The 23,921-nt window shown below is 45.8% G+C and overlaps 2 protein-coding genes across 7 annotated transcripts in view; one reads left to right on the top strand and one right to left on the bottom strand.

Annotated features, from left to right (window-relative positions):
- Positions 1-4,255: 4,255 nt before the first annotated feature.
- On the bottom strand, positions 4,256-15,392 carry PIH1D1 (PIH1 domain containing 1). 5 transcript variants are annotated; one of them, XM_020792799.3, is made up of 11 exons: positions 14,825-15,392; positions 14,368-14,446; positions 12,619-12,732; positions 11,332-11,398; positions 10,158-10,343; positions 8,107-8,168; positions 7,634-7,718; positions 7,332-7,428; positions 6,876-6,966; positions 6,617-6,760; positions 4,256-4,703 (listed from the first exon to the last, which is right to left on the bottom strand). In XM_020792799.3, exons 3-11 carry the CDS (start codon positions 12,703-12,705, stop codon positions 4,656-4,658), a joined length of 867 nt encoding a protein of 288 aa, XP_020648458.3. In that variant the 5' UTR covers positions 12,706-12,732; positions 14,368-14,446; positions 14,825-15,392; the 3' UTR covers positions 4,256-4,655. The 5 variants fall into 5 exon arrangements, with proteins under 5 accessions (XP_020648458.3, XP_072832785.2, XP_078233131.1 ...); XM_072976684.2 differs by having other exon boundaries at positions 14,284-14,446; positions 14,825-14,961; XM_078377005.1 differs by lacking the exon at positions 14,368-14,446 and having other exon boundaries at positions 14,825-15,133.
- A 25-nt stretch (positions 15,393-15,417) lies between these two features.
- The window catches only part of ALDH16A1 (aldehyde dehydrogenase 16 family member A1), a 55,540-nt gene continuing 47,036 nt past the window's right edge, over positions 15,418-23,921 (top strand). For both annotated transcript variants that reach the window (XM_072976683.2, XM_072976682.2), the window contains exons 1-3: positions 15,418-15,613; positions 18,508-19,420; positions 20,986-21,374. In XM_072976683.2, the coding sequence (XP_072832784.2) occupies positions 15,503-15,613; positions 18,508-19,420; positions 20,986-21,374 (1,413 nt within the window). In that variant the 5' untranslated portion in view covers positions 15,418-15,502. The remainder of the gene's footprint in view (positions 15,614-18,507; positions 19,421-20,985; positions 21,375-23,921) is intronic.

The raw sequence follows: 23,921 nt of genomic DNA, 5'->3' as shown, positions 1-23,921 counted from the left end.
GGGGTGTTTGTTTTTTTTACAACGATTCCCAGAATCCATCAGTCAGCGGCCATGCTAACTGGGGGATTTGGTGAGGCCTAGTTTGTTTTGTTTTGTTTTGAAGTCCTGCTCATGAGCTGCACATTAAAGAACTTGAAGCAGAACTCATTAGCCTCCTAACTTGCTAAACCTCATTCTTATTGTAAGGAGGAACCAAAGAATCCAGATTATGACGCAACAATGGAGCAAACACCCAGGAATATTGGACCAGTGAAGATTTAAGGGTCTGCTAAAGCCAAGGCCAGCCCAGCAGGGTCTTTATTCCACTCTCCCTCTTGCTCACCTCGTGTTTCAGAAACCAGCAGGAAGGGGAAGTGAAGGGCCGTGGAAGTGGCTGGAGCAACACACTCTCCTTGGGAGACATAAGACCAGGTATCAGCCCCTGACTGAATAAAGTGCAGACACTGATGCACTTGAGAAAATTGGTAAATACCCTGCTGCCTTTCGGGGTGGGAGCTTGATGGAGAGAGACGGAGGAGACTCTATGAGTTAAGAATATTTAACAGCCTGGTTTCGCAACACTAAAATTAGCCCAACAATCGCTCACCTTCCCAGATAGGCTTCATCTGTGGTGTAATGACACATTACACCATTTGTTTTAAAATGTGTGCATAATTCATACATGTTTCAGCTCAGGCTAGAAATATCTTTCACCAGTTGTTGCTGTTGTTGTTGTCCACCTCCTCCAGAGATAAATCATATTGCTCGTTTCCTCCTCTCTTTCAAATCCTCGCCACTTAGGAGACTTCCTGGGAAATCCATAGTTTAAAGAATGCTCTCACTTGTCCTCCTTCACCAGAACCTTCATTGGCCCGCAGTGATATCGTTTGGATTCCATGGACTTGCGTTACATTGGTGGGGAAGAACCTCTCTGACACAGCATTGAACTGCTAGTCCATTCATTAGGAGGAGGACAACGACGCAAGAACGATGCATGTAGCAAAATGATGACATGTTGAGATCAGGCCAAAGTAAAAATGGTGGGGGACATGCCTGATGAACAGAGCAATGGCTTTGCGTGTGGAGGAACGGCATTCATTATTAAAAGAATCAAGTCCCAGAAGATGGGAAAGATGTTGCTGAACAGTCACTGCCAGCTATTGTAGACCAGCTATAGGGAGCTTTTGGCCCTCTAGGGAAACTAATCATCATCATCATCATCATCATCAATCATCATCATCATCATCATCATCATCATCATCATCATCATCTGTTGTCAAGTCAATTCTGACTTATGGCAACTGTTTTTCAGCTTCTTCTAGGTAGAGAATGCTCAGAAGTGATTTACCATTCCCTTCTTCTGGGGGTTGTGCAGCTTACCCAAGGCCACACAGGCTGGTTCAACTGCCAGGACACACAGTAGGGGATTGAACTTCCAACCTCTGACTCCGCAGCCGAGTACCTAAGCCACGAAGCTAGCCAGCCAGCACAACTCTGTGCCACACTGTCTGAGAATTGAAACCTAAAAATATGGGAACCCAAAGGTTGCCCAACTCCAGAGGGGACAAGACCTTTCTAGATGAAAAATGCGACCTGGAACAAACAGTATCAGAGATTGGGAATGTTATTTTTTCATAGTACCCTTCAGATGACACTTCTCCACTCCAATATTCCAGAGACTATAAGAATGATCCTGGCTGGAAGACAAATTGTTAATGTGGATGAATTTCTGCTGTAGTGGTTGTTCCTCACACAGACAACATGATGATCCATGCAAAACACCAAATGGGATATGTGTGTGTGTGATGATCTAAGACTGGAATAAAATCACAGAACCTGCACGCTTCTCTCTTTGCTGTCCTCTGCTGACACTACATCCACTGTGAATATATTTGCATCTTATTCACACAAGTATACACGCACACATGCACAAGCACACACAGAGAGAGACATTCTGTGGGCAATGTTTCCTTTTCCCTGCTGTGTAAGATTTGTTAATTGTAACTTGGCAATGCATCCCAGGATCTTTAGAAAGACCAAAGTATCGCTGTGCAAGGTTGGGTAAAGGAAATTGGATTGGATGCTTTATTCCACTTCTCTCTCTCTCTCTCTCTCTCTCTCTCTCTCTCTAAGAAGAGATTTAGTCAAAATGTGCAAAGGAGGAGAAAGAGCATCTGGTGTGTTGGTTCCTAAGTAAAAGGTGGGACGGAGAGGGATGGAAATTCCGTTTCTTCCCCTGATATTCTGACTGGCCCCTCCTTTGATGGAGAGGAGAGGTAGAAGAGCAACTCTTAATGGCCCAATTCCAGTGCTTTTAGTTCCACACTGCAGCACTAGGTAGAAAGTTGATCTGGGTTTCCTGGTAGATCAGTGAGTGATCTGCTATCTGAAAGGAAGGGTGTCTGCCTTTCAGCTGTTTAATGGCAGTGTCAAGAGATCCAGAAAAGCTCACTAAGGGTTGTTTTTTGGGACTACAACTCCAAGAATCCTCTAGACAGCACGGTCAATTAGAAAAGAGATGGTTAGAAGCACGGATCAAAGCCACACCATCTCCATGTTTCCGGTCTGCATATAGTATGAGGACATCTTGTAGTCTTCTTCTGGAGCTTTGAGGGGAATACCAAGGAAAATGTTTACTCCTATTGGTGTGGATTAATATTGCTTAACGCAGTAGTTCCTAAACTGGCCCCCGGGGGGGGGATGATACTGTGAGACCATTATGCAGGAGATGGGGGAAGGAGAGTTCAAACAAATTGCAGTGATGGATACCATTATTAGAGTTTAAGATGCTCAAAGAGCAACTTTTTGCAGCTTTTAAAAATTAAAATAAAACTTCGTTAAGTTTTTGTGTTTATCTGTAATTTCAATTCAATATTATTATTTTGCTGTTAACAGGATTTTCTGGAAAATTGCACAGTGCACAAAAAGAAAATAAAGCAAACCCACACCCCTTAAAAAAAAAGAAAAGAATGAAACACGAAGAGGCTGAAAGACCAGCTTTGAAATATGGGTATTTCTTGGTGTTCAGTAGAGCATAGGGGCCACAGGATTACCACTTCCATTTGGCAGGGAGAAGAGCTGTTAAAAAAAAGGCATGGAGGGGCACACATAACCCCAGGAGCATATGTTCTCCATTCTCTTGCCCTAAGCTTAGGAAAGAGGTTCAGTCACACCCAGTGTGTGGCGCACCTTAGGGCCCCAAAGCCTTCAATCCACAAAGCATCTTGCAGTCATTTCTACATAGTCTTCAGGGATATGAGAGGGTGTGTGTCTGTATGAGAGAGAGAGAGACAGAGAACAGGTTGTATGAAGAAAAAAACCCGAGGGAGACAGAAGGAGCGAGAGGGGAGCTGACGGGGGTGGCAATGATGGACATGTGCTGGTGGAACAGGCTGTACAGTAGGGGGAAGGGAGCATTTGGTGAAGCCTGGGAACAGAGGAAGGAGAGCTAACGCCTCTGTGCACGCATGCTACATGCAGACAAGTGGGGGGTGGGGAGAAAGCAGCAAAGGCACATTTAAAAGAACTGAAGGGAAGATCGGCTGGAAGGTTCCATTGCTGCAACTGAGGACATGCTTTGCAGGCTGAAGGTCATCCGTTCAAGATGCCGCCTGTCCCGCAGACCATTAGAAGGATCTTCAGCAGCAGGACAGAAAACGTCAGGTCTGAGACTGTCACCCAGCAAAGATGATGGGACCGGATGAAGCAGACAAGTATTCGGACGTGATGGAGCTCAGAAAAGTTACTTTTTTGGTCTGGAACACTCAATAGTCCTGCCAGTGGCAATGTTGACAGGGAATTCGGGGAGTTGTAGGTGATAAAGATAACAGTGAGAGTACAGAGATAACAGTACAGAGAGAAAGAAAATCGGGTGGGTAAGCTCCAAAAGCTGGTGGTTTTGCTTTTTTTTAACCACCCTAGGAGTCACACTGTTGTTGTTTAGTCGTTAAATCATGTCCGACTCTTCATGACCCCATGGACCAGAGCACGCCAGGCCCTCCTGTCTCCCACTGCCTCCTGGAGCTGGGTCAAATTCATGTTGGTAGCTTCAGTGACACTGTCCAGCCATCTCATCCTCTGTCGTCCCCTTCTCCTCTTGCCTTCACACTTCCCCAACATCAGGGTCTTTTCCAGGGAGTCTTCTCTTCTCATCAGATGACCAAAGTATTGGAGCCTCAGCTTCAGGATCTGTCCTTCCAGTGAGTCACAATAGCCCCCCTCAAATTTGTGAAAATATAAAAAAAAGAAACAAAAAACAGAAGGGAACAGAAGTCCATTTTGGTTTAATTCTGTTTTAAATTGTTTGGGGGAATGAGAAATTACCATTCCTGGGGACATTCAGCACATGCATGCACGCACACACAAAATGGCTTTGATGGACACATTTTTCCCATCCTCATTGCAAGTGGAAATGAAGTCAACGACACAAATTGTTCCACATGCTTTACTGTGAGAATTTGGGTACAAAACCTTCATGGTGCCAAGGCTGCTAGTCTTGAACAAGTAAGTCCAGTACCATTCCTTCAGGGCTGGATTTTCCATCTCCCGCCCCTTGCTGGATTTCCATTCCTCATCCTGGGGTCTCCTTGAGGAGTGAGGGATCCCTAGGGCGATGTCACGGTTGGGTCCCCCTCAACCAAAGAGGCAAACATGCTTCCAAACTTTCTCCTTGGACCTCATGGCAACAGAGATGGCCGTTGAACAGGCATCATGATCGTGAGGATCTGGAAAGGGGGAAAGAAGGAAACAAGTAGGGCAGGTTAACTCTAGAGAGCTACTTTGCTGGACAGGAATTTTTTGATCAATGTTGCCAAAGCTGATCAAACCCTACCACACAATGCCAAGCAGATAAGACTAGCTTCATAATCTGTCTCTGGCTATAATTATGTTGCACACTGACAAGACAGATCAAAGAATTTGGAACGCTTGGGGACAGAATTCCACCCTTGCCAAGAGTTTTTAGTGCCCAAAGCAGATTTTCCTATTTATTTTTAGGGGAAATGTGAGAGAAGTGGCGTAGTTTAATGGTTAGATCAATAATGAGATTAGGACTGGGAGAATTTATTTGTTTATTTATTTGACCTTTGTACCACCCAATTAGTGCAAAGCACTATTCCTGGTGATTAACGATCAAATGAGATCAAAGCAAAAGTATAACAATAAATTAAACAGTAACAACAATAATAAACAATACAGGAATAAAATCAGATCCAAACCAGGTTCAAATCATTTTTCAATCATGAACCAAAATAAGTTCTTTGGCGCAAAATTAGGGCAAATTAATAATTATCCAGAAAAATCCAAATGCCACTCAAATGTATTCTATATAATGCAAGGTCCTTAAGACCAGTAGAAAGAGTATTCACCTCTCCCTCTCTTTCTTGCACGGACACATCCACACACTCATTTTCTTTCCCTTTTTCAGGGCTCTAAGAGCCGTCATTTTAAAAAATCCAAACAATTCTCAGAGTAGATTTTTTTTTTAGAGGAACAAGCTCACCTCTGGAGAATTGCTCAAATGCTACAGTGTCCTCGGAAGAGTTTAGCTACTGTTGAACTGATGGCACCACATTTGAAACAAGACCGATGGCAAATAAATCTTGTATTTTCTGATGCTACTGGATACCACATGAGATGGAGGAGGTACCCAAAGCAAGACCCCCCCTTTTTTGGGAGGGAATCTCTAGGGGTCGGGAGTCTATACATCAACTCTCCAAGACCTCAGAGAGCTGCAATCATCCTGAGCCCTCTATTTATAGAGCCCCAAACCCCACTTCTAGCCACCAAGTGGCCTAAGACTGACTAATCAAACTTTCAATAAGCTTGTAGGGGTACAATTGTCTATTTTGGACCACTTGAGGGGCAAGAGGGGCATGTTACAGCTCAACAATCTGTTTCACCTGAGGGAGCACTTTTCCCCCAAAAAAACTGAAAGTGACTTGAGGGACCACATGTGGACTGTGGGAAAAGATATGCCCACCGTTACAGTGTGATTACATGGTCTGCATTTATTACATTGCCTCTTCACCTTTCAAAGGTAATAGGGATGAGCCCCTGCTAGTCTGGGGGAACCAGGCATCACTGTGGCACGCAGGCAATTTAAACTGCACAAAGATACTGGAAAGAAGTTGAGCAGATCTGAATCCTTATCCTGGGTCAGCAATGCCAGCGGGTGTGGTTTGACTCTCCAGCCCTCCTCAACCTGGTGCCCTAAAATGCGCCGGAAGGAAAACTCCAATTTCAAACCTCCACTGCCTTGTGGCTATATCCACTGATGGAAAAGGGTTCAGGAGTTAACCTTGAGGCAAAATCCGGAGCTGGAGCCCCGGATGCAGTTCGTGTCGTTCTGGCAACTCCTGCGACGTTGCTGGAACCAGTTGTATTGGCTCTTGCCTTTCCATTGGACCATTTCAGCAACGTGGAGAGGGGGGATCTGCTGCTTGGGTAACAGCCTATCCTCCATATTACTTTACACAGGCTTCATGCTCTGGAGAGGATACTCCTCGATTCAGAGCATGTTACCATAGTCTCTCGAGACTGAAGGATGCCTATGGACAACTCACCTAGGCTGGAGGTGGTGGGAGACGTAGCCCCTACATTCCCACCCAGTTGAGGCAGACCTGTCTTCCTCACTCACCTTGGTCCTCCTGTGGAACTGAGCTCTGCTTTCCTCTGGGATGATGCTGTAGGGAATGAAAATGTCCAAATGGTAGACTCCGGGCTTCCCTCGTAACACAATCCGGTCCTCCCCCAGGTCCAGCTCGAGGGATTTCACCGAGTTCTATGGAAGGGGCGGGAAACAAACACTGAAGAAAAAAATTGCAATTTTCCACAACATCCGCTGATAGGAATGCAATGTATAGGATTTCTCCCAATTAACCCTGTTGTCAAGTTACCATTTTAGGGAGGGACATTTTCGCAACGAGTCGGTCAGGATGACTGACAGATGGCTCAGCCACTAAGGTGAATTCAGGAACTGTGGCAGTGCTGAGGAACAAGCAAAAGAGGTCAAACCAAAGTGGACAACAATGCAACGCTTCTTTTGGATTTATTTTAATTTTGTCATAATTTTTAAGCCCTCCATAGTGATAGTTTAAACTTAAAACATTTTACAGCTGAACGATCTAACTGTGGAAATGAGACTGTAAACTTTAATTCTGTATTATAGGACAATGTATTTGTATAACTTTTCAGCAAAACCAATGAAGTGCCTTATTGGCTATAAGCTTTTGTGGACTTCAGGATACTTTGAAGTGGGCTGGAGTCCATGGCTCAGTGGTTTAGGTCTTTGGATGTGTTTGGGAACTTGATTCCCTACTGTGCCAGAAATTCCACATGTCCAGAGAACCCACCTGCTGTCCATCTCCTGGATGATGGGTTTGGATTTAGTGCGGATGGTCTGCTCTGAAATGGAACCCATAAATTTCCTATTTTTCAGAATCCGCCTTTCTGAGAAAAGATACAAGCAGAATAATTAGTTTAGCTACAGAGATAATGAGTTGTGACAAGACCCAAAATGATAGAAGCAAGTGCTGCCAGAGCTATGTTGGGGGACATTTTTGTCAAAAAGTGATCATTTTGTACCCAGACAGGATTGATCCCTCAGACAGAAAAGGGGGGGACAGCACTTTCCAATAATGTTATTTTTCCATACCTTCATTGCTAAGCTGCATCTTATATTTCTCTGACAAGCCTTCCAAGGCAATTGTGATGAAGAATTCTTTGAGAAATGGGTTACCCTGGACGTGGGGAGAGAAAACAGGGAGACAGCAGGGTCAGTATTGACACCTGTCACAAAGCAAATGTTGTTAAACCTCAGTCTTCAAAACTTCGGGATTCTTCAGTCATTCGCCCTTTAAACTTCGATAGAAATCTTGACATAACAACACAGACTTCCAACTATGGGAGGGGGAGGAAGAGAATAGATGCCCAGAGTCAGCAGCTGAGGGGCAATGAGCACCGTCTTCTCTTCACTTGCCCAACTTTCACTGGCCTTAGAAGAAATCTTTCTGCTTCCAATAACTCCCTTCCCTTCTGGGCAGCAAAAACACAACAGGATAAACCTTGGAAGGCGAGCAGATCCTGCCAGCCCTGGGGCACAAGGGCTCCCTTCGAAAAAGCACTCACCTCCATCTTGTTGAAGAAGCTGGTGCTGATGGTGACATCATAGGCAGTGCACCCATTACCACCTGAAATTAAGGCAGATGGGTTAGGTTGATCCCAAAGAGGATTAATTTCCTAAAGGCTAGAAGGAAATTGATTTTGACTTTACAATTCTTCTTGGACTAGGAAATCCACAAACGATCATCAGTCACTAATATGACCAAAATCCCACTGCTTTGATATAACAGTATAGGTGCAAGGGTATAAATCTCAATGGCAAAAGGCTATTAGATACAGATGGGAGCTTCGTATTCATATCCCTGGGGCTACAAATACAAAGCGCGGCACCACAGGTGTCACAGAGATCCATTCCCTCCCCCAGAACCAGAACAGTCTACTCACCAGGCTCTGCACCAGGCACGTGTCCATCAGCAGCGACATCACGCCAATTGTGGACGTAGCCCGACCAGCTTTGCCCTGCCTCGCAGATGACCAGTCCGGTGAGGAGGTGGGATGACAAGCCTCCCTGCTCAGCTGTTCAGCAGTCAGCAGTGTGGGAAGGCAAGGCAGAGCTGGTCGGGCGGCTTCTGTGATTGGCACAATGTTATTGCCGAGGGATGGATGTACGGAGCCTGGTGAGTGGACCGGACTGGTCCCGGGGTGGGGAGGAAATTGTGGTGCCACACTTCACATTTGGATCTCCAGGGATACAAATATGAATCTCTCATCTATACACTACAAGTTAAGAAGCCACTACTTGTATTCCTCATTATGTAAGTCAAACGATCAGTGCATGACAAGAAATACAGACAAAGACTCCTTTATTAGAAGGTACTATTTATGCTACTGCACATATGCCTATGTACATAAGCAATATTCCAGCATCATATCTTTTAGCCTTTTGTTTCTCTCCATGGAGTTTTCTTGGCAAAGATACTGGAGTGGCTTGCCAGTTCCTGCTCCAGGTGGATCATGTTTGGTCAGAACTCTCCACTATGACCTGTCCATCTTGGATGTCCTTGCACAGCATAGCCCACAGCTTCTCTGAATTACTCAAGCCCCGTCTCCCTAACAAGACAGCAATCTGTGAAGGGCTTATATTACAATTCTACAGGAAATCAACCCTGAATGCTCACTGGAAGGACAGATCCTGAAGCTGAGGCTCCACACTTTGGCCATCTCATGAGAAGAGAAGACTCCCTGGAAAAGACCCTGATGTTGGGAAAGCATGAAGGCAAGAGGAGAAGGGGATGACAGAGGACGAGATGGATGGACAGTGTCACCAAAGTGACCAACATGAATTTGACCCAACTCCAGGAGGCAGTGGAAGACAGGAGGGCCTGGCATGCTCTGGTCCATGGGGTCATGAAGAGTCGGACACGACTTGACAACTAAACAACAACAACATAAGCAATGGGATTCTGGCTTACATGTTTTCATGAAAAATCACAGACCTCATCATAATATTTGTGTATTTTCCTTCTCCTTGAACTATGATGGCTAGAAACCATGTATGTTTATGGTTTTAATGAAGGTATTTCACAAGGCTGCATTCACCTGCAGATTTTTGTTTCCTTATAGCAGTGCTTCCCAAACTTGGCTCCTGAGATGTTCTTGGACTAAATCTGCAAGAAGCCTTCACCACTAGCTGTGCTGGCCACGATTTCTGGGAGTCTACAAACGTGTGGAATTCAGGGTTTGGAACCACTGCTTTACAGGCTAGAATATGCAAAAAAAATCTGCCTGTGTAAATTTACAAATCAGGCAAGTGGGCTGCTAGGGTCTGTAAAAGCCAGCCACATTCCACTTGAATCAAGGATACTAGCCACGGGACTAAAGTATGGGGCCACCGAAGCAGCTCTCAAATGGGGAATATCTTTGCTGTGCTGCAGCGCCATCCCTACAGTGCCAAACAGCAGTACTGCAGCTCTTAAGCCATAACCCAAACACCTGACTTTTGGAATCAATAGAGGCCAAGGTGGTTCTATATAACTTCTGCCTCTGTTTAGTTCCTCCCGCAACACCTCTCATCACAGACTCATCATGTTCTCCCCACTCGGAGCACAAACACTCACTTTTGTCCACTTCTGCATGAGGCTCTCCCAGACTCATGGGAATCCGGAAGTCAGAGGCATTCTCTGACTCAATAAGGCATGCCAGTTCTTCATTGGACAAGTCAGGAGGTGGAGGGATGTGCGGGGACCTGCAGACGTTGACAAAGACCTTCTCGCCAGAAATGGTATGAGTTTTAAGGCAGAATCCTAGAGAGAAAAAGAGAAATGGTATATATTGGTCAGAGCCTTATTGCCAATTCATAAAGGAAATCATGGAGGTTTTGGTGGCAAATTGCTACTCATTAATGAGGTGCTGAGTGGAGTCTGCCTGCCCACTAAGAATGATGTCATCAGATGGGCACTGATTAAAGGCTTCCTTTCGCACTTTCAGGGTGCACGTGACTTTGTACCCTGTTTCCCCAAAAATAAGTCAGGGTCTTATATTAATTTTTGCTCCTAAAATGCATTAGGGCTTATTTTCAAGGGATGCTTTATTTTTTCACGTACAACAATCTATATTTATTCAAACACAGTCCTGTCATCTTCTTCTGGTTGCTGCACAATGGTGGAGAGTGGGGTTTCACTTAACTAGGGCTTATTTTTGGGGTACGGCTTATATTACGAGCATCCTGGAAAATCCTACTAGGGCTTATTTTCAGGTTAGGTCCTATTTTCGGGGAAACAGGGTATGAGCTGTCAGCAAAGGAAGCCTTTAATCAGTGGCAATCTGCAGCTCTTGATGATGTCATTCCCATTCCACTGGCACAGCTGCGCAAGAGGATTTCAACCATTGTCTCTTTCCCATCCCATTGCTTTCTATATCATGCCATACCCTCCCCTCAGTATCATCGTTTCCTCATCCATCCCCAATACACATTAAAAAAAAGGAGTGAGGAAGAAAACTGGGAGACGGATCAATCTCAAGCAACATTGTAAAGTGTGGAAAAGATAAAGTGCTAGTTCCCAAACAAATTTCACATAGCTTTCTCCATCCTGGGTGCTTTACAGATATGTCCAGCTACAAGTCCCATAATTCGGTGGCTGACTATCATATGGGGATGGTGGGCAATATAGTTTGAGAAACACAAAGCACCCCAAGACAGAGAAGACTGGTTTGAGATATTGCCCCAGATGACTTGAAACATTTCCATGTTTCCTTGTATTCTAGTCACTACAGTTACGTATAAATTTTTACCTGGGAGCGGACGGATGGGTTTGGACTCCACCGGAGAAGGCATGGAACCCTGGATTTTTTCAGTTGCCTATGGACAGAGGTATTTGATACGTTTAGGACTCAAGGAATATATGTACACTATACAGTTTGTATCAGTATGGTATCACTTTAACTGTTCTGGCTGAATCCTATGAAATTCTGGAATATGTAGTCTGGTGAGGTACTTGGAATTCTGTATTTGAGTTCAGAGGATTTCAGAAACTTCTCAGTCCCTCACTAAACTACAAAATCTAGGAATCCACGGGATTTAACCAGGGCAATTAAAGCAATATTAAATTAATGCAATTGTATAACTGTCTGAGTTATCCAAAGTCAGTTCCATTTCTTTCAATGAGCCTCTTTCTCTATGGATCATAGCTTTATCATGGCTGGAACTAGACACTCTAGAAGCCCAAACATCCTTTCCTCCCCACACCCAACCATGGCTAGCAACATTTAAATTCTAAATACTAATTCCTGACGGCTATGAGTTTCAGAGCACCACATGGAACTCCCGTCACTTGTATAAAATATAGAGAAAAATCACAGTACGCTACTGTTGCTTCATGCGCAGAGCATCCCTCGGTGATCTATGCGGCGTGGCGCTTAATGGTACACTACGATTCAGGAGATCCTGGATCTAGTCGCCACCAAGTCATGAAACTTAATGGCTGGTCTCAGACTCATTGTTTTCCTTTAGAGTCTGATCTACCTCATAGGATTGTTGTAAAGATAAAAAGATCCATGTACCCCACTTTGAACTTACCGAAAGAAATGTGTGATATAAATGTGACAAATAAATGATCATTATAGGGAACAGGGAAGGACTAAGAAAATAATATTATTCTTATATGCCATCAAGTCTATTCTGACTTATGGTCACCTTCCAAAGTTTTTTAGTATATAATAATCAGAAGTGGTTTACCATCCCCCCCCCCTTTTTGAGTTGTTCTGTGACTATGCAACTTGCCCAGGATTACATAGGCTGGCACAATGAGGAATCGAACTCCCAACCAGATACCTAACTCGCTGAATTATCCAGCCAGGAGGAATAAGATAGAACCCTGAAATTTTTAGCAGCAGCCTTATTTCTCCTGCAATCCCTATTTCCAACATCATCATATAATCAACTTGGCTTTCTGGAGATCAACATAAACACCCACGGATGCACTTTCATTTTAAACAGGTAATACCAGGCATTTCAACTGTCAGAATGAATGAGATGGGTCTACAATACCACAACCACAAGAAGGTTTGCGTTTGACATACTTGAAGCAAAAGACGCCGGAACTCCTCCTCTTCCTCTTCCTCCTGCAGCTCAGCAGATAACAAGGACTTGTCCATTCCAGATGCCATGATAGCGCTGGCAGAATTCCACCGAGACTACAAGATGAATAGGATAGGTAAGAACTAGGCTCTAAAATAACATGCAGTCTCTGAAGCTTTACACCACAAAATAAGAGGTTGGAAGAAACCAACACCAGTTGTCTCACAGATGACAATTCCTACATAAGCAGCTCCCTTTCTTGCTAAAACGAAAAGTGCAAGCATTACAAGTTTCACAGAGATAAAGGAAGATAAGTAACACTACACTTTAAAAATATATGTGTATTATATATAATTTATTAAATTAGTGGCTTCTGAAATATCTTGTCATTAACAGCCTTGGGTATGTCTTGCAAACTAAAGTCAATAGCTTCCTACTGAATTAATCTAACATTTGATCCTCCTCTTTTCCTGTTGCCTTCCGTTCTTCCCAGTATTATTGACAATGAATTTTTGTCTTCACATTACATGCCCAAAATACAATAGTTTCAGTTTAATCAAATTTGGTTCTAGAGAGGATTCAGGCTTGATTTGATCTAGAATCCACTTATTTGTCTTTCTGGTGATCAAGTGTATGTTGCAATAAACATCTTTTTAAGATTGTTGTTACTGTTAACCCAGCAAGTTGTCTCGGTAGCCACAAGAAAAACAGCCACCTCCTTCAAACTGAAATCACCAAAAAAAATCACAATCCACAAGAGACTCTCTGAAACAGGTACGGGCCCTAACAGGTGAGCCAAGCACTAGCATCACCTTTATCAGACTGCTGCAAGGGCCCACAGCAGATTTTGGTTGTGATGAATAGGTAGTAAAGGATCCATTACTTGATTTGTTGTCTTGTTTTTGCCACCTGGTTTGGGGAGAAGACGGGACGTGGTGGTGCTGCGGGCTAAACCGCAGAAGCCTGTGCTGCAGGGTCAGAAGACCAACAGTCGTAAGATCGAATCCACGCGACAGAGTGAGCTCCCGTTGCTTGTCCCAGCTCCAACCTAGCGGTTCGAAAGCATGCAAATGCGAGTAGATAAATAGGGACCACCTCGGTGGGAAGGTAACAGCGTTCCGTGTCTAAGTCGCACTGGCCATGTGACCACGGAAGATTGTCTTCGGACAAAATGCTGGCTCTATGGCTTGGAAATGGGGATGAACACCACCCCCTAGAGTCAAACATGACTGGACAAAAATTGTCAAGGGGAACCTTTACCTTTGGGAGAAGAATTTGTAGGATTTTCTGCCTCATTGGCTGAAACAATTTGCTGCTGCCCCCTTTAGATATTATGCACCTTGACTTGGGTAGATGGGTGAGAGGTCACTCCCTAAACCATCACAGGTAGCAAAATGCCTTGGGCTAAGCCTGCACGACAACACTCTCCACCGCCATAAAACAACAATCCTCCAGATTCTCCTCCTCTCACCCCATTGGCCTCCTTCATTTCTTCTAACTCAGATATTTATTAATTTTATCCCACCACCCCTTCAAAGAGATTGGAACTACACACACACCTTTCTTTGCTCTCAGTTTTTAAACTCACAACCTGGTGCAGTAGACCAGGATCTTCAGAAAGAATCTGAACCCATAATAACCCAGCCATAACCCAATGGTTTCTTTACCCACAATATGTAAGAGCCCTTTAAAGATTTCTTCCTGTTCCTTCGGCCAGTCGCGAATACAGTAGACGAAGCTTTCACACGTACCCTGAATGATTCCTCTCTACGAGCCGGGACTTCCTTTCTCAGTGGAGTCAAACTGCCGTTGCTGCTATGGCAGCGAATCCTATCGAAAGCACGTGCAAAAAAAGAAAGAAAAAGCCTTGATGGTTTTATAATGTTTTTAGTTTTCCTATTGTTTTGACTTTTGTCGTCTCGAGCACCGATTTGGAGCCTGTCTTAAAAAAAAAAACAGCAAATAAATCCTGATCAATGCTGTCAGCAGCGCTGCAGGTCCCGGGCACAGAAACCAGAAAACCCACCAAAGCTTGTAAACGTTACTGTCTTAGACTACAGTTCCCAGAATTCCCCCAACCAGCGCGATTATGGCTGCTTTCCTTAACTGCCGTCCCTTCCCTTCTTATGTTTTTAATACTACCATCCCTCGACACTGAATACCATCGTGGTGATTCAGTATTGTTGCAGTTTGGCTTTCAATTGTTACCTTTTCCTTCTCGATCTTGGTGGTAGTTGGAGCAACAACAGATATTATTATTCCGTCCTATTAGATGGGGGAAAGGGGGGACGAGACCGGAAGTTTCAATCTCTTCCCCTCCGCTTTATAGACTTCCCCTCTATACCCTCCCTCCGTTTAGAACCCAGAGACCCTATAGAGTTAGGGCCAGCTGTCCGAATGGTACTTTACACTTCCGATTCTATTTGGAGCGGAGTGGGGCACGTGAGGGCCCTTCAGATTATGTTGATTGTAAACTCCCTGGCCAGTGATGAGGGATAAGAAAAGCAGTCGTTCGCCAACATCTGGAACACCCTGCGTCCCTCGCCTCCAAATTATGCGCGCCTTATTCAAACTGCCCCTCCAGATGTGTTTCACTACAGCCCCTGCAGTTTGCTCACTAGGGAGGGGGCGGGAAACCAATTGTCTAGATTTAACCTGGTTGCAACCCAAGATATAAAGAACACACTGGAGACACCTTTTCGGTTTGGATTAAGCTTTTCTGCCTTATCTCTGTGATAATGGTGTGTCCTCTCTTTCTAGTTCCCTAGTCTCTATGGTAGTCCGGAGGCCGGAAGTAACCCTCTAGCAAGGAACGGGGTAGTAGAGTTTTAAGGGACGAGCTGCTGCATTCGAGTTGTCAAAGGAAGACCAGCCCGTCCCGGGTTTATGGCTGGCTCCGCAGCAGTCACGGCAAGCAGCCTTGGGCCCCCACCAGTGTTCGCTATCTACAACTCCATGGACTATGGGCCTGTCCCAGAGGGGACTGGGACAGCCCAGGTAAGAGAAAACAGGCGGAAAGCCCCGGACCTTGGCTTCTTTCCTTGGCCCCGGACGCCTGGGTCCGCCAGGAGAAGAATTTGGGGGGTCCAGGGGGTTAAAATATTGGGAGATAAAGACCTGGTGAAATTGGGGCGTGGATGGAGTTATAAAGCAAAAGATCTAGACACCGAGGAGGGATGGGGTGCGAACAGGGGACAGAGGCAGGTCTTTATTTTATTTATTTCATTTATTTCATTTATACCCCACCTATCTGGTCGTTTCGACCACTCTAGGCGGCTTACAACATAAAAACATAAGAAAAATAAGAAAATTGTAACAAGTAAATAATTCTGCAAGATGGGAAAATACAAAAATAAATCAAATAGAGAAAGAAGGGAAGAGGGTCAGGGATTAACTGACCCTCTTCCCTCCTTTGGGCATAAAAGCCACAACTGTTTGTTTCTTATTTAGTTTTTTTTAGACACTCCCACTGCCACATCTGGCTGCCTCTCTTGGTCCCCGGCCTTTGCTCAGGCATCATGTTTTTCTGGATATTTTTTTTTTATAGCGTCGCCAGGAGGTGGCCCTGGCCTTACTCTGACCATCCCAATTCAGCAAAAAGCAAGCTACAGTATTTTATTTGTGAGCAAAGGGCTCTCTGGTGATGTTTTAACTCGGTTGCGTTAACCATGTTTAAAGAAAAAAAGCACTTTTGCATTTAGGAATGGGATAAAGAAAGGGGTGTTGAAGGAGCCTGCGTGGTGATTTACTAATGTTTAGACAGTTCAAGAGTCCTCCCAGCTGTTAATTCTCTTTTATGCTTTAATATAATATATCCCTTGGTAGAGAAACCTAGAGTCAAGACTCCCCAGCCTGTTTATGGGACAGAGGTAGAGATGTTTGAGGTCTCTGCTTGTGAGCCTTGTTGTTGCCCCTGGAAGGACCAGTGTATGTTTCTGAAACACTCAAGGTGATGCCTTCCAAGGGAAAACGCGGTTGCTTAACATAAATTTTCCTGGATGGTAGGCCACCTTTTTGGGACATTTGAAGACACAGGCTTGAAGCCCACAAAAGCCTATGCAGAATAATAAGGTTTGATACATTTTGGAATCGGGTGAGCAGTGTGTGACACTGAGAGCTTGGAAATGTTACTTTTTTCGACTACAACTCTGAGAATCCCCCAGCCAGCATGGCCATAATATTAATGGGGGGGGGGAGACATCTTTTTGAATTCTGGTTATATCAGGGCTCTTATCTCAATTTCCAAATCTTTTCGCCTGGTCTCAGGCCTCTTATCTCTATAGACTGAGTATTGGTTTCTGTCTGCACCCTGGCATCATCAGGGATGGGTGGGTATTGGATCTACTTCATTATCCCCCCCCCCAAAAAATGGAAAATGTTAGAGGACTACCACTTCCATCCTTGGATTGGTAGTTTTGTAAAAAAGGTTTCCTAGCTTTTCCCCACCCCCACTCTTCCAGATCTCCCACCCAATGCCAGATGCAACAAATATTCACCTCTGAACATATTTTGGTCTAGAAATTTCTTTGCAACCCTGGCACAGAACTGAGCTTGCTGCCTTTTTCACCCAAAAGTCCCTTCCTGATTCCTCCAAGCAGCCAGATTTAGGCGGGAGCTGCTTCCGTTGACATCACTACAAGGGGTTGCTGATAAGTATTGAGCCTTTCCCAGAAAAAAAAATCGAGCTAGGAAGCTGTAACTGCCACACTATTCTACATATTCCCCCAGGAAGTCAATGCAGTTGTGACATCTGTCCTGCAGCTTCTTAAGTCCCTGCAAATAAAATTCATCCGACTGCTGGTGTAACCACTCATTTGCAGCATTAGTTGCCTCCAGAACACTCCCACTTCACATGTACAGGCACAGAGACAGAAGCAGGCCTTCCACTGGGTTTCTCGCTTTCAACACCGAAATGGCCAGTTTAAAAATTGGCAACCCAACATTTAACTGTTGCATATGTTTGTGACATATCATGGATCTCCTTTGCACCTTTCCCTTGGAGAAACAGGAACTTGATTATGGTCCTATGCTCTTCCACATTGAACTTTTCTGGAGGTGCCGCCATGTTCACTTTGGACCTGAACATGAAAGATAAGTTAAAATCATCGGTAGTTGATCTTTGCACCATTGAATACAGACAAATTGGCCAATACACCCTGCAATTTATAGTTTCCTAGTTCTTTTTGTTTCTGGGAAAGACTCAATACTTATATGCACCCCCTTGTCTTACAAAAATTATCCTTCATTTTGTTACACCACCACCACCTGCTCAAATAGTTGCTTGGTGTAGTGCAAACTCCACAAAAGCTAAAATCCCATGGCTGGTTGTGTCTTGCTGGGATACGGTAACCGTGGTTTCTTTCTCTGAAAGAGCAAGGCTAGATGAGAGGGAGGAGAGCTACAGGAACAGGCAAAGACGGCCAGGAGTGTTGGGGAAGGGAGGACAGGGGAGGACAAGGAGCGCTCGGACTCCTGGGTCCTCTGAGAGGTAAGAGATTTGCAAGGACAGCGCGAGGGTAAAGAGCACTGTGCCCCACTAGGCAGGCGTGATCGGGAGAGAGAGAGATGAAATTCCGATTTAATTCAGGGTCACATGCATACCACGGAGCCGCTGGCCAATGGTTGCGCAGTAAGTCGTCCCACCTCGGGTTACGTGTTACCGCGGATGTACCCGCCCCTCTTACTCCGCCTCGCTCAGTCTTCTGGGTTAAGGAGGGGGGTGTATCCCAGTGTGCACCGGGGTGAGGCTTTTAATTAACAGAGGTGGGGACCCCCCTCTCCCTTTTATTATTCTTAGAGGTTTAGCCTCTTTCCTCCCCCCACGACCCTCCCCCATTTTCCCCCACCCCACGATGTCTTCTCCTTCCCCTTCTCCTTTCCTGGGCCCCAAGTCGGCAGATCGCCCCAAACTGCCCCGGACTCGGGCGGCCACTTGGAGTCACCGGGAGACCTTGGATTTCCTCGCCTTGTGGGGGGAAGAAGGCATCCAGGCGCAGCTCAACCGGTGCCACCGGAACGCCGACGTCTACCAATGGATCTCGGAGCGGATGGCGGAGAAAGGCTATTTCCGCGACGAGGACCAATGCCGGACCAAAGGCAAGGACCTCAAGAAGAGTTACAAGCAAGCCAAGCTCCAGGACGGGATCGCCCGCCAGCGCTGCCGGTTCTTCCACGAACTCGACGCCATCCTGGGCAACGGGCGCGCCGGCGGCCCCGATCCGGCGCGTGGCCGCGGGAGCGGCTGCAGTAAGAGCAGCCACGCCGCCACCGCCGCCGCCGCTGCTCCTCCTTGGTGCCAGGTGGTGATCAAAGAGGAGAGCGATCCGGAGTTGGATCCGGATCAAGACCTGCAGGAAGAGGAGTACGCCTGGACCCAGGTGTCCGTCACCGACGGCAGCGACCTGGATCCCCAAGGCGAGCCTTCCTCCTCCTCGGCCACCGCCAACGTGGCTGCCGCCGCCGCCGCCGCCGCCTCTTCCTCCTCGTCCTCTTCCTCCTCCTCTTCTCAAGCGGCCGGGGGCTTGCTCCTCCGCGAGGACCCCCTCCTGCCCCACCACCCACAGCATCCCCGCCCGGTGGCGGGGGGGATCGTCAAGGAGGAGAAGAGCCCCGCCCGAGAAGAGGCCGGCCTCCAAGGAGCCGGAGGTGGAGGATCGGGACCTTACCTCTACGCCCGGGAAGACGCCTGCGGGGAGAGCCCCGCTGGAGACCCCCTCGGGCCGGCGGGGGTGGAGGAGCCCCTCCTTCGCCGGGAGCCTCGGAGGCATCTGGAAACGTCCTGGAGGGCCGGGCTGAGCCGGAGAGGTGAGTGAAGGGGATTGGGGTCGTTTTCGGGGGGGGGAAAGAGTTATTGCACCCTCCAAATCCAGAAACCCATCCCTTTCCACCCACGCCTCTCTCCCCATCCCATTGCATGCAAGTGGCATTTAAGATCTAGCCCTAAATCTTCTCTCCTTGCTCTGGATCTCTGCTATCCTGGCTGTCAAAATTCACTCCACGTGTTTCATCTGTTTCCTCCTTTCTGGCGCCGAACCCAGGAGTCCTGATTTCCAACCGCCTTCCTGCCTTCTCTTTCTGGCGTCTCCCAGATCTCCTCCCCCCGATTCCCACTTTTCCACAAGAGACGTCAGGAGTCCTAACTCTCAGATCCTTATTTTTTTTTTCTAAATCCTCTTCTAGTCCAGCTTTGGCACCTCTGTTCCCATCTTCTCCCAGCCCTCCTCCCCAAAAAGAGAAGCCCAGAATCTCTGTTCTCACTTTCATATGCTGTTAGCAACTGCTGAACTAGACTTATCCTTAAGACTCCTGTTCTTATCTTTTCCATATTCCAATCAAGACCCATTGAAATAGAACTTAAGAATCCAGATAGTCTCTTCTTTTTTTTCTTTTGGTGATACAACTAAATTTTCCTCGGTGGGAAAGTTTGATATGTTCCTTAAGGATTCCCTTTGTTCCCTCAAGCACCAAGAGGTTTTAGTGACCAAGTCACCTGGCGGAAATTACTTGGCACCATGGCTTTTCTAGAGAGCTCTGAAGGCTGGATGGGTAGCTGAAGAGTCAGAGGTTGGAAGTTCGATTCCTCACTATGCCTCTTGCAAGTACGAGAGCCAGCCTATGTAGCCCTGGGCGAGTTGCGGAGTCCCAGGGCATGCCCAGAAGAAGGGAAGGGTAAACCACTCCTGAATATTCTCTAACTGGAAAACACTGAAAAAGCATCACCATAAGTCAGAATTGACTTGACAGCACATGATGATGATGGTGGTGATGATAATCTTCCTCCATACACATCTATATTACTTTCCTTAAGTTTCTGACTTCTAATCATTTCCTTCCTCACCTTCCTGTTGTAAACTTGGGGTTGTCACTATTTTTCAGAATATCCAGGAATCGTATCGAGATTTCGTACCAAGTGAGATGCATGGCAGTTAGCAGCAATTTAATGCCGTTGCAGTTACACTAGCATAAACAACCCATAGGACTGTGGCCAATTAAGTAAATGCTAACTTTAGAATACAGCTCAATTTAAAGAGCAGTTTAAAAATATTGATAAAAGAATGCACATGCATAGATTTGAACTGTGTTTCGTAGGCTTGCTGGAGAAATGTGTACGAGTTTTAAGCCCATAGGAATGCATTAAACGGGTTTTAATGCATTCCTATGGGCTTTTTCTTTTCGCATAGTGACGAATCTGGATAGCGACAATTTTTCCGGAACGGATTATCGTCGCTATGCGGGGCACCACTGTACTTTGCTTTAGCCTGTACCCTTGGCTTAGAGCGCTGTTGGAATATGGGACCAAAGACTCTTCCCATGTTGGAATCTTGTGCCAGGTCCATACTGAGAAGCCTATTCTTTGTCTTCCTCTCCAGCTTTTTCCAGGAGCCGGACTTTGTTGAGCACACGGGAGAAGTTGGCACAGCTCCGAAACAGAAGGAAGAGGCCCCGAGATGACAGATTTGACGAGCTGATCCGGGACATTCGCATGCATTTCCGGGAGAGAGAGAAGCTCTTCCAGGGACTGTGGGAGGAGGAGAAAGCCCAGCGAGAGAAGGACAGGAGGCTTTGGACGGCCGAAATGGAATGGATCCGGGAAATGTGGACTAAAAGCCAGAAGGAGAAGGAGGCAGCGGTGGGAGAAGACCCAGAGACAAATGGGCCTCTGCATGTAAAGGAAGAGAGCTGGAACAAGGACCTCAGCAAAGATGTTGAAGGGGAGCCTCTGAAAGATACCTGCGCTCAAGAGCCCCTTCTGCTAAAGGTTGCCTATGCGAAGGGCAACCCTTTAGGCCCTACCAGTTTTCCAGCAAGGGTTCTTCCCAATGTGTTGGCCTACAACTCCCATCAGCCCCAAACAGCATGGTGAATGTTTGGAGAAGATAGGAGGTGTAGGGCACGGGGGTGGGGGGAATCTTGTGGACCTCAGATTGCAGAAGGCTAGCTTCCTTGTCAAAGATCTTCTCTAAAGCCTGGGTTCTCAGCTGCCACCTCCAACCCATTTAAAGGTTGTTCCTCTTGGAAGTCCTTCACTCCCCGTTCTCAGGTCCCCTGTTACCATTAGCTTAAAATAAACTCTTCTTCAAAACACTGCAGCCTTGAAAGCCTTGAAGATTTAGATCGTCCTTTCCCAAACAGGCAACCTGCTAGATTGCAGTTCTAGCCCAAATCAATCTTACTTCTGGTGCCTGGGGATGATGGAATATGGTGCCCAACACATTCGTTTATAACAATAGATAGCTTAAGGTTGATGGAATGTTGTTATCATTTTATTAAAAAGGGGGAAGTGGAAATCAATTGTAGGTGGAAGCAGAGCTCAAGAAAGTTGCTTTTTTTGAACTGTAACTTCCAGAAACCCCAGCCGTCACGGACAATAATTTATTTCTGTCTGAAATGTTAACTTATCTAAAATCTTGGCAGTGGATTTTTGTTGATGTCTGTACATGTTTGCCTTGAAGTGGCCTGCAGATTCTTAGTATGGCTAGTCCATGGAATGAAGGATAGGGGATGCTGAAAAGTCCCAGCAAACACAATGCACAGTGACCTGAGAATGACGAAGATAGAAAAGGTGTTGCATGTATGTGTGTGTTTGCATAGAACTTAAAATTTCTTAGCTGGCTGAATAGCTCTGCGGTTTAGGTATCATAGAGCCAGAGGTTGGGTGTTTGATTCTTCGCTGTGCCTCTAGGGAGAAGAGCCAGCCTGTGTGGCCTTGGGCAAGATGCACCATTTGTGCAGAGCACTCCCCCAAAAAAGGGAACGGTAAACCACCTCTGAGTATTCTCTACTTGGAAAACCCACCATAAGTCAGAGTTGACGGCACATAATTATTATTTCTATTAGAATTCCTTGGCTGGATAAACAAAAGGTGTTGGTTCAGAACAACACCCTTATACAGTGGTGCCTCACTAGACGATCGCCTCGCAGGACAAGGAAATCGCTAGATGATGGTTTTTGCGAGCACTATAGCGCTTTGCAAACCAGCTTTCCTTATGGGTGATTTTTGCTGGGCGATCATTCAGTCCGCGCTTCGCAAGACAGTTTTTCCCCCGGGACCAATGCCTCGCTAGACGACTATTTTGACAGCTCAGTCCACACTCTTGCTAAATGGATGTTTTCGGGACCGTTTTTCACTAGATACTGATTTTGATAGCTGATTGGTGGTTCGCAAAACAGTTTCCCTATGGGCGATCTTTGCTGAATGACAACGATTCGCCCCATTGGAATGCATTAAATGGATTTTAATGCATTCCAATGGGGAACCGTGCTTCGCTAAACGTTTTCACAAGACAACGATTTTGACGGAACGGATTAACATTGTTTAGCAAGGCACCACTGTATTTGTGACCTCTCGGATCTCTAGGCAAGTCCTGCTGCATTGCAACCAGCTTTCACCTCCAGAAGTCCAGAGGGCAGTTTTTGGCAGGAATCGGCTGTAATATTTTGTGACAGTGAAATCATGAGAACCAAAAGTTGAAAGAGTTGTTGTTGCTATCATGACTACTATTATCATTACTATTATTATTTGGACTGTAACTTTACAGTCCCAGGAGTTGCAATTTTGGAGCTCTGACTGGAAAACAGGGAGCTGCTTTATATCTGGCCAGACTTTCTGTCCCTCCAGCCAGGGCTTAGTAAAAGCTTACCTCAGTCCTTCCAATTTCTGCCACCTTTCAACCAGAAGTGCAGGGGTTTGCACCTTAAGGCTCTGGTCGTGCAAAGTAGGTGCTGTAAAACTAAGTAGGTGCCTGCCACCAAGTTTGAGTTTAATAAAATTAGGATTTTCCTCTGTCTCAACAGAACAAACAAAAAGCACTGATTCTGCTAAAGTTCATACATAATCTCACGTTGGGAGTTGTGAGTTCTGATCTTGCCTTTTAGGATGGGGTCTGCTTCAGGGGCTCCCAAACTTGGGAGTGGGAAGTGGCTCAGATCTTCTTAAACAAAATCCTGATCATTGACTTTTGCTTAGGGCTTCTGGGAGTTGCAAGAGAAAAAACATTTGGGGGTCTGAAGCTTGGGAACAATTGGTCTGCCATTTAATATTTAGGTTGTATGGTTTCTAAATGCAAGGTAGTAGATTCAGCCGGTGGTAGATCTTGTTAAGAGATTTAATTCTTGTGGAAATACCTTCTCTGTAAGAGCCATCTGTTTCCTCAATTTTTAGACATATTTAGCAGTGATGGTCTGATTTGCCACTGACAGGGAAGCCTGCAGTATGGAAAGTAGAGAAATCTATTTAGATTCCCCCCCCCCAATTCCAGTTATTTTAATCCCAAATTCTCACCATCCTATTTATGAATAAATTTGC

Source organism: Pogona vitticeps, chromosome 6 (assembly GCF_051106095.1).
Source record: "Pogona vitticeps strain Pit_001003342236 chromosome 6, PviZW2.1, whole genome shotgun sequence".
Taxonomy (NCBI): domain Eukaryota; kingdom Metazoa; phylum Chordata; class Lepidosauria; order Squamata; family Agamidae; genus Pogona; species Pogona vitticeps.
The sequence above is the reverse complement of the archived record's forward strand: the minus strand, read 5'-3'. Positions and strand labels throughout refer to the sequence as shown.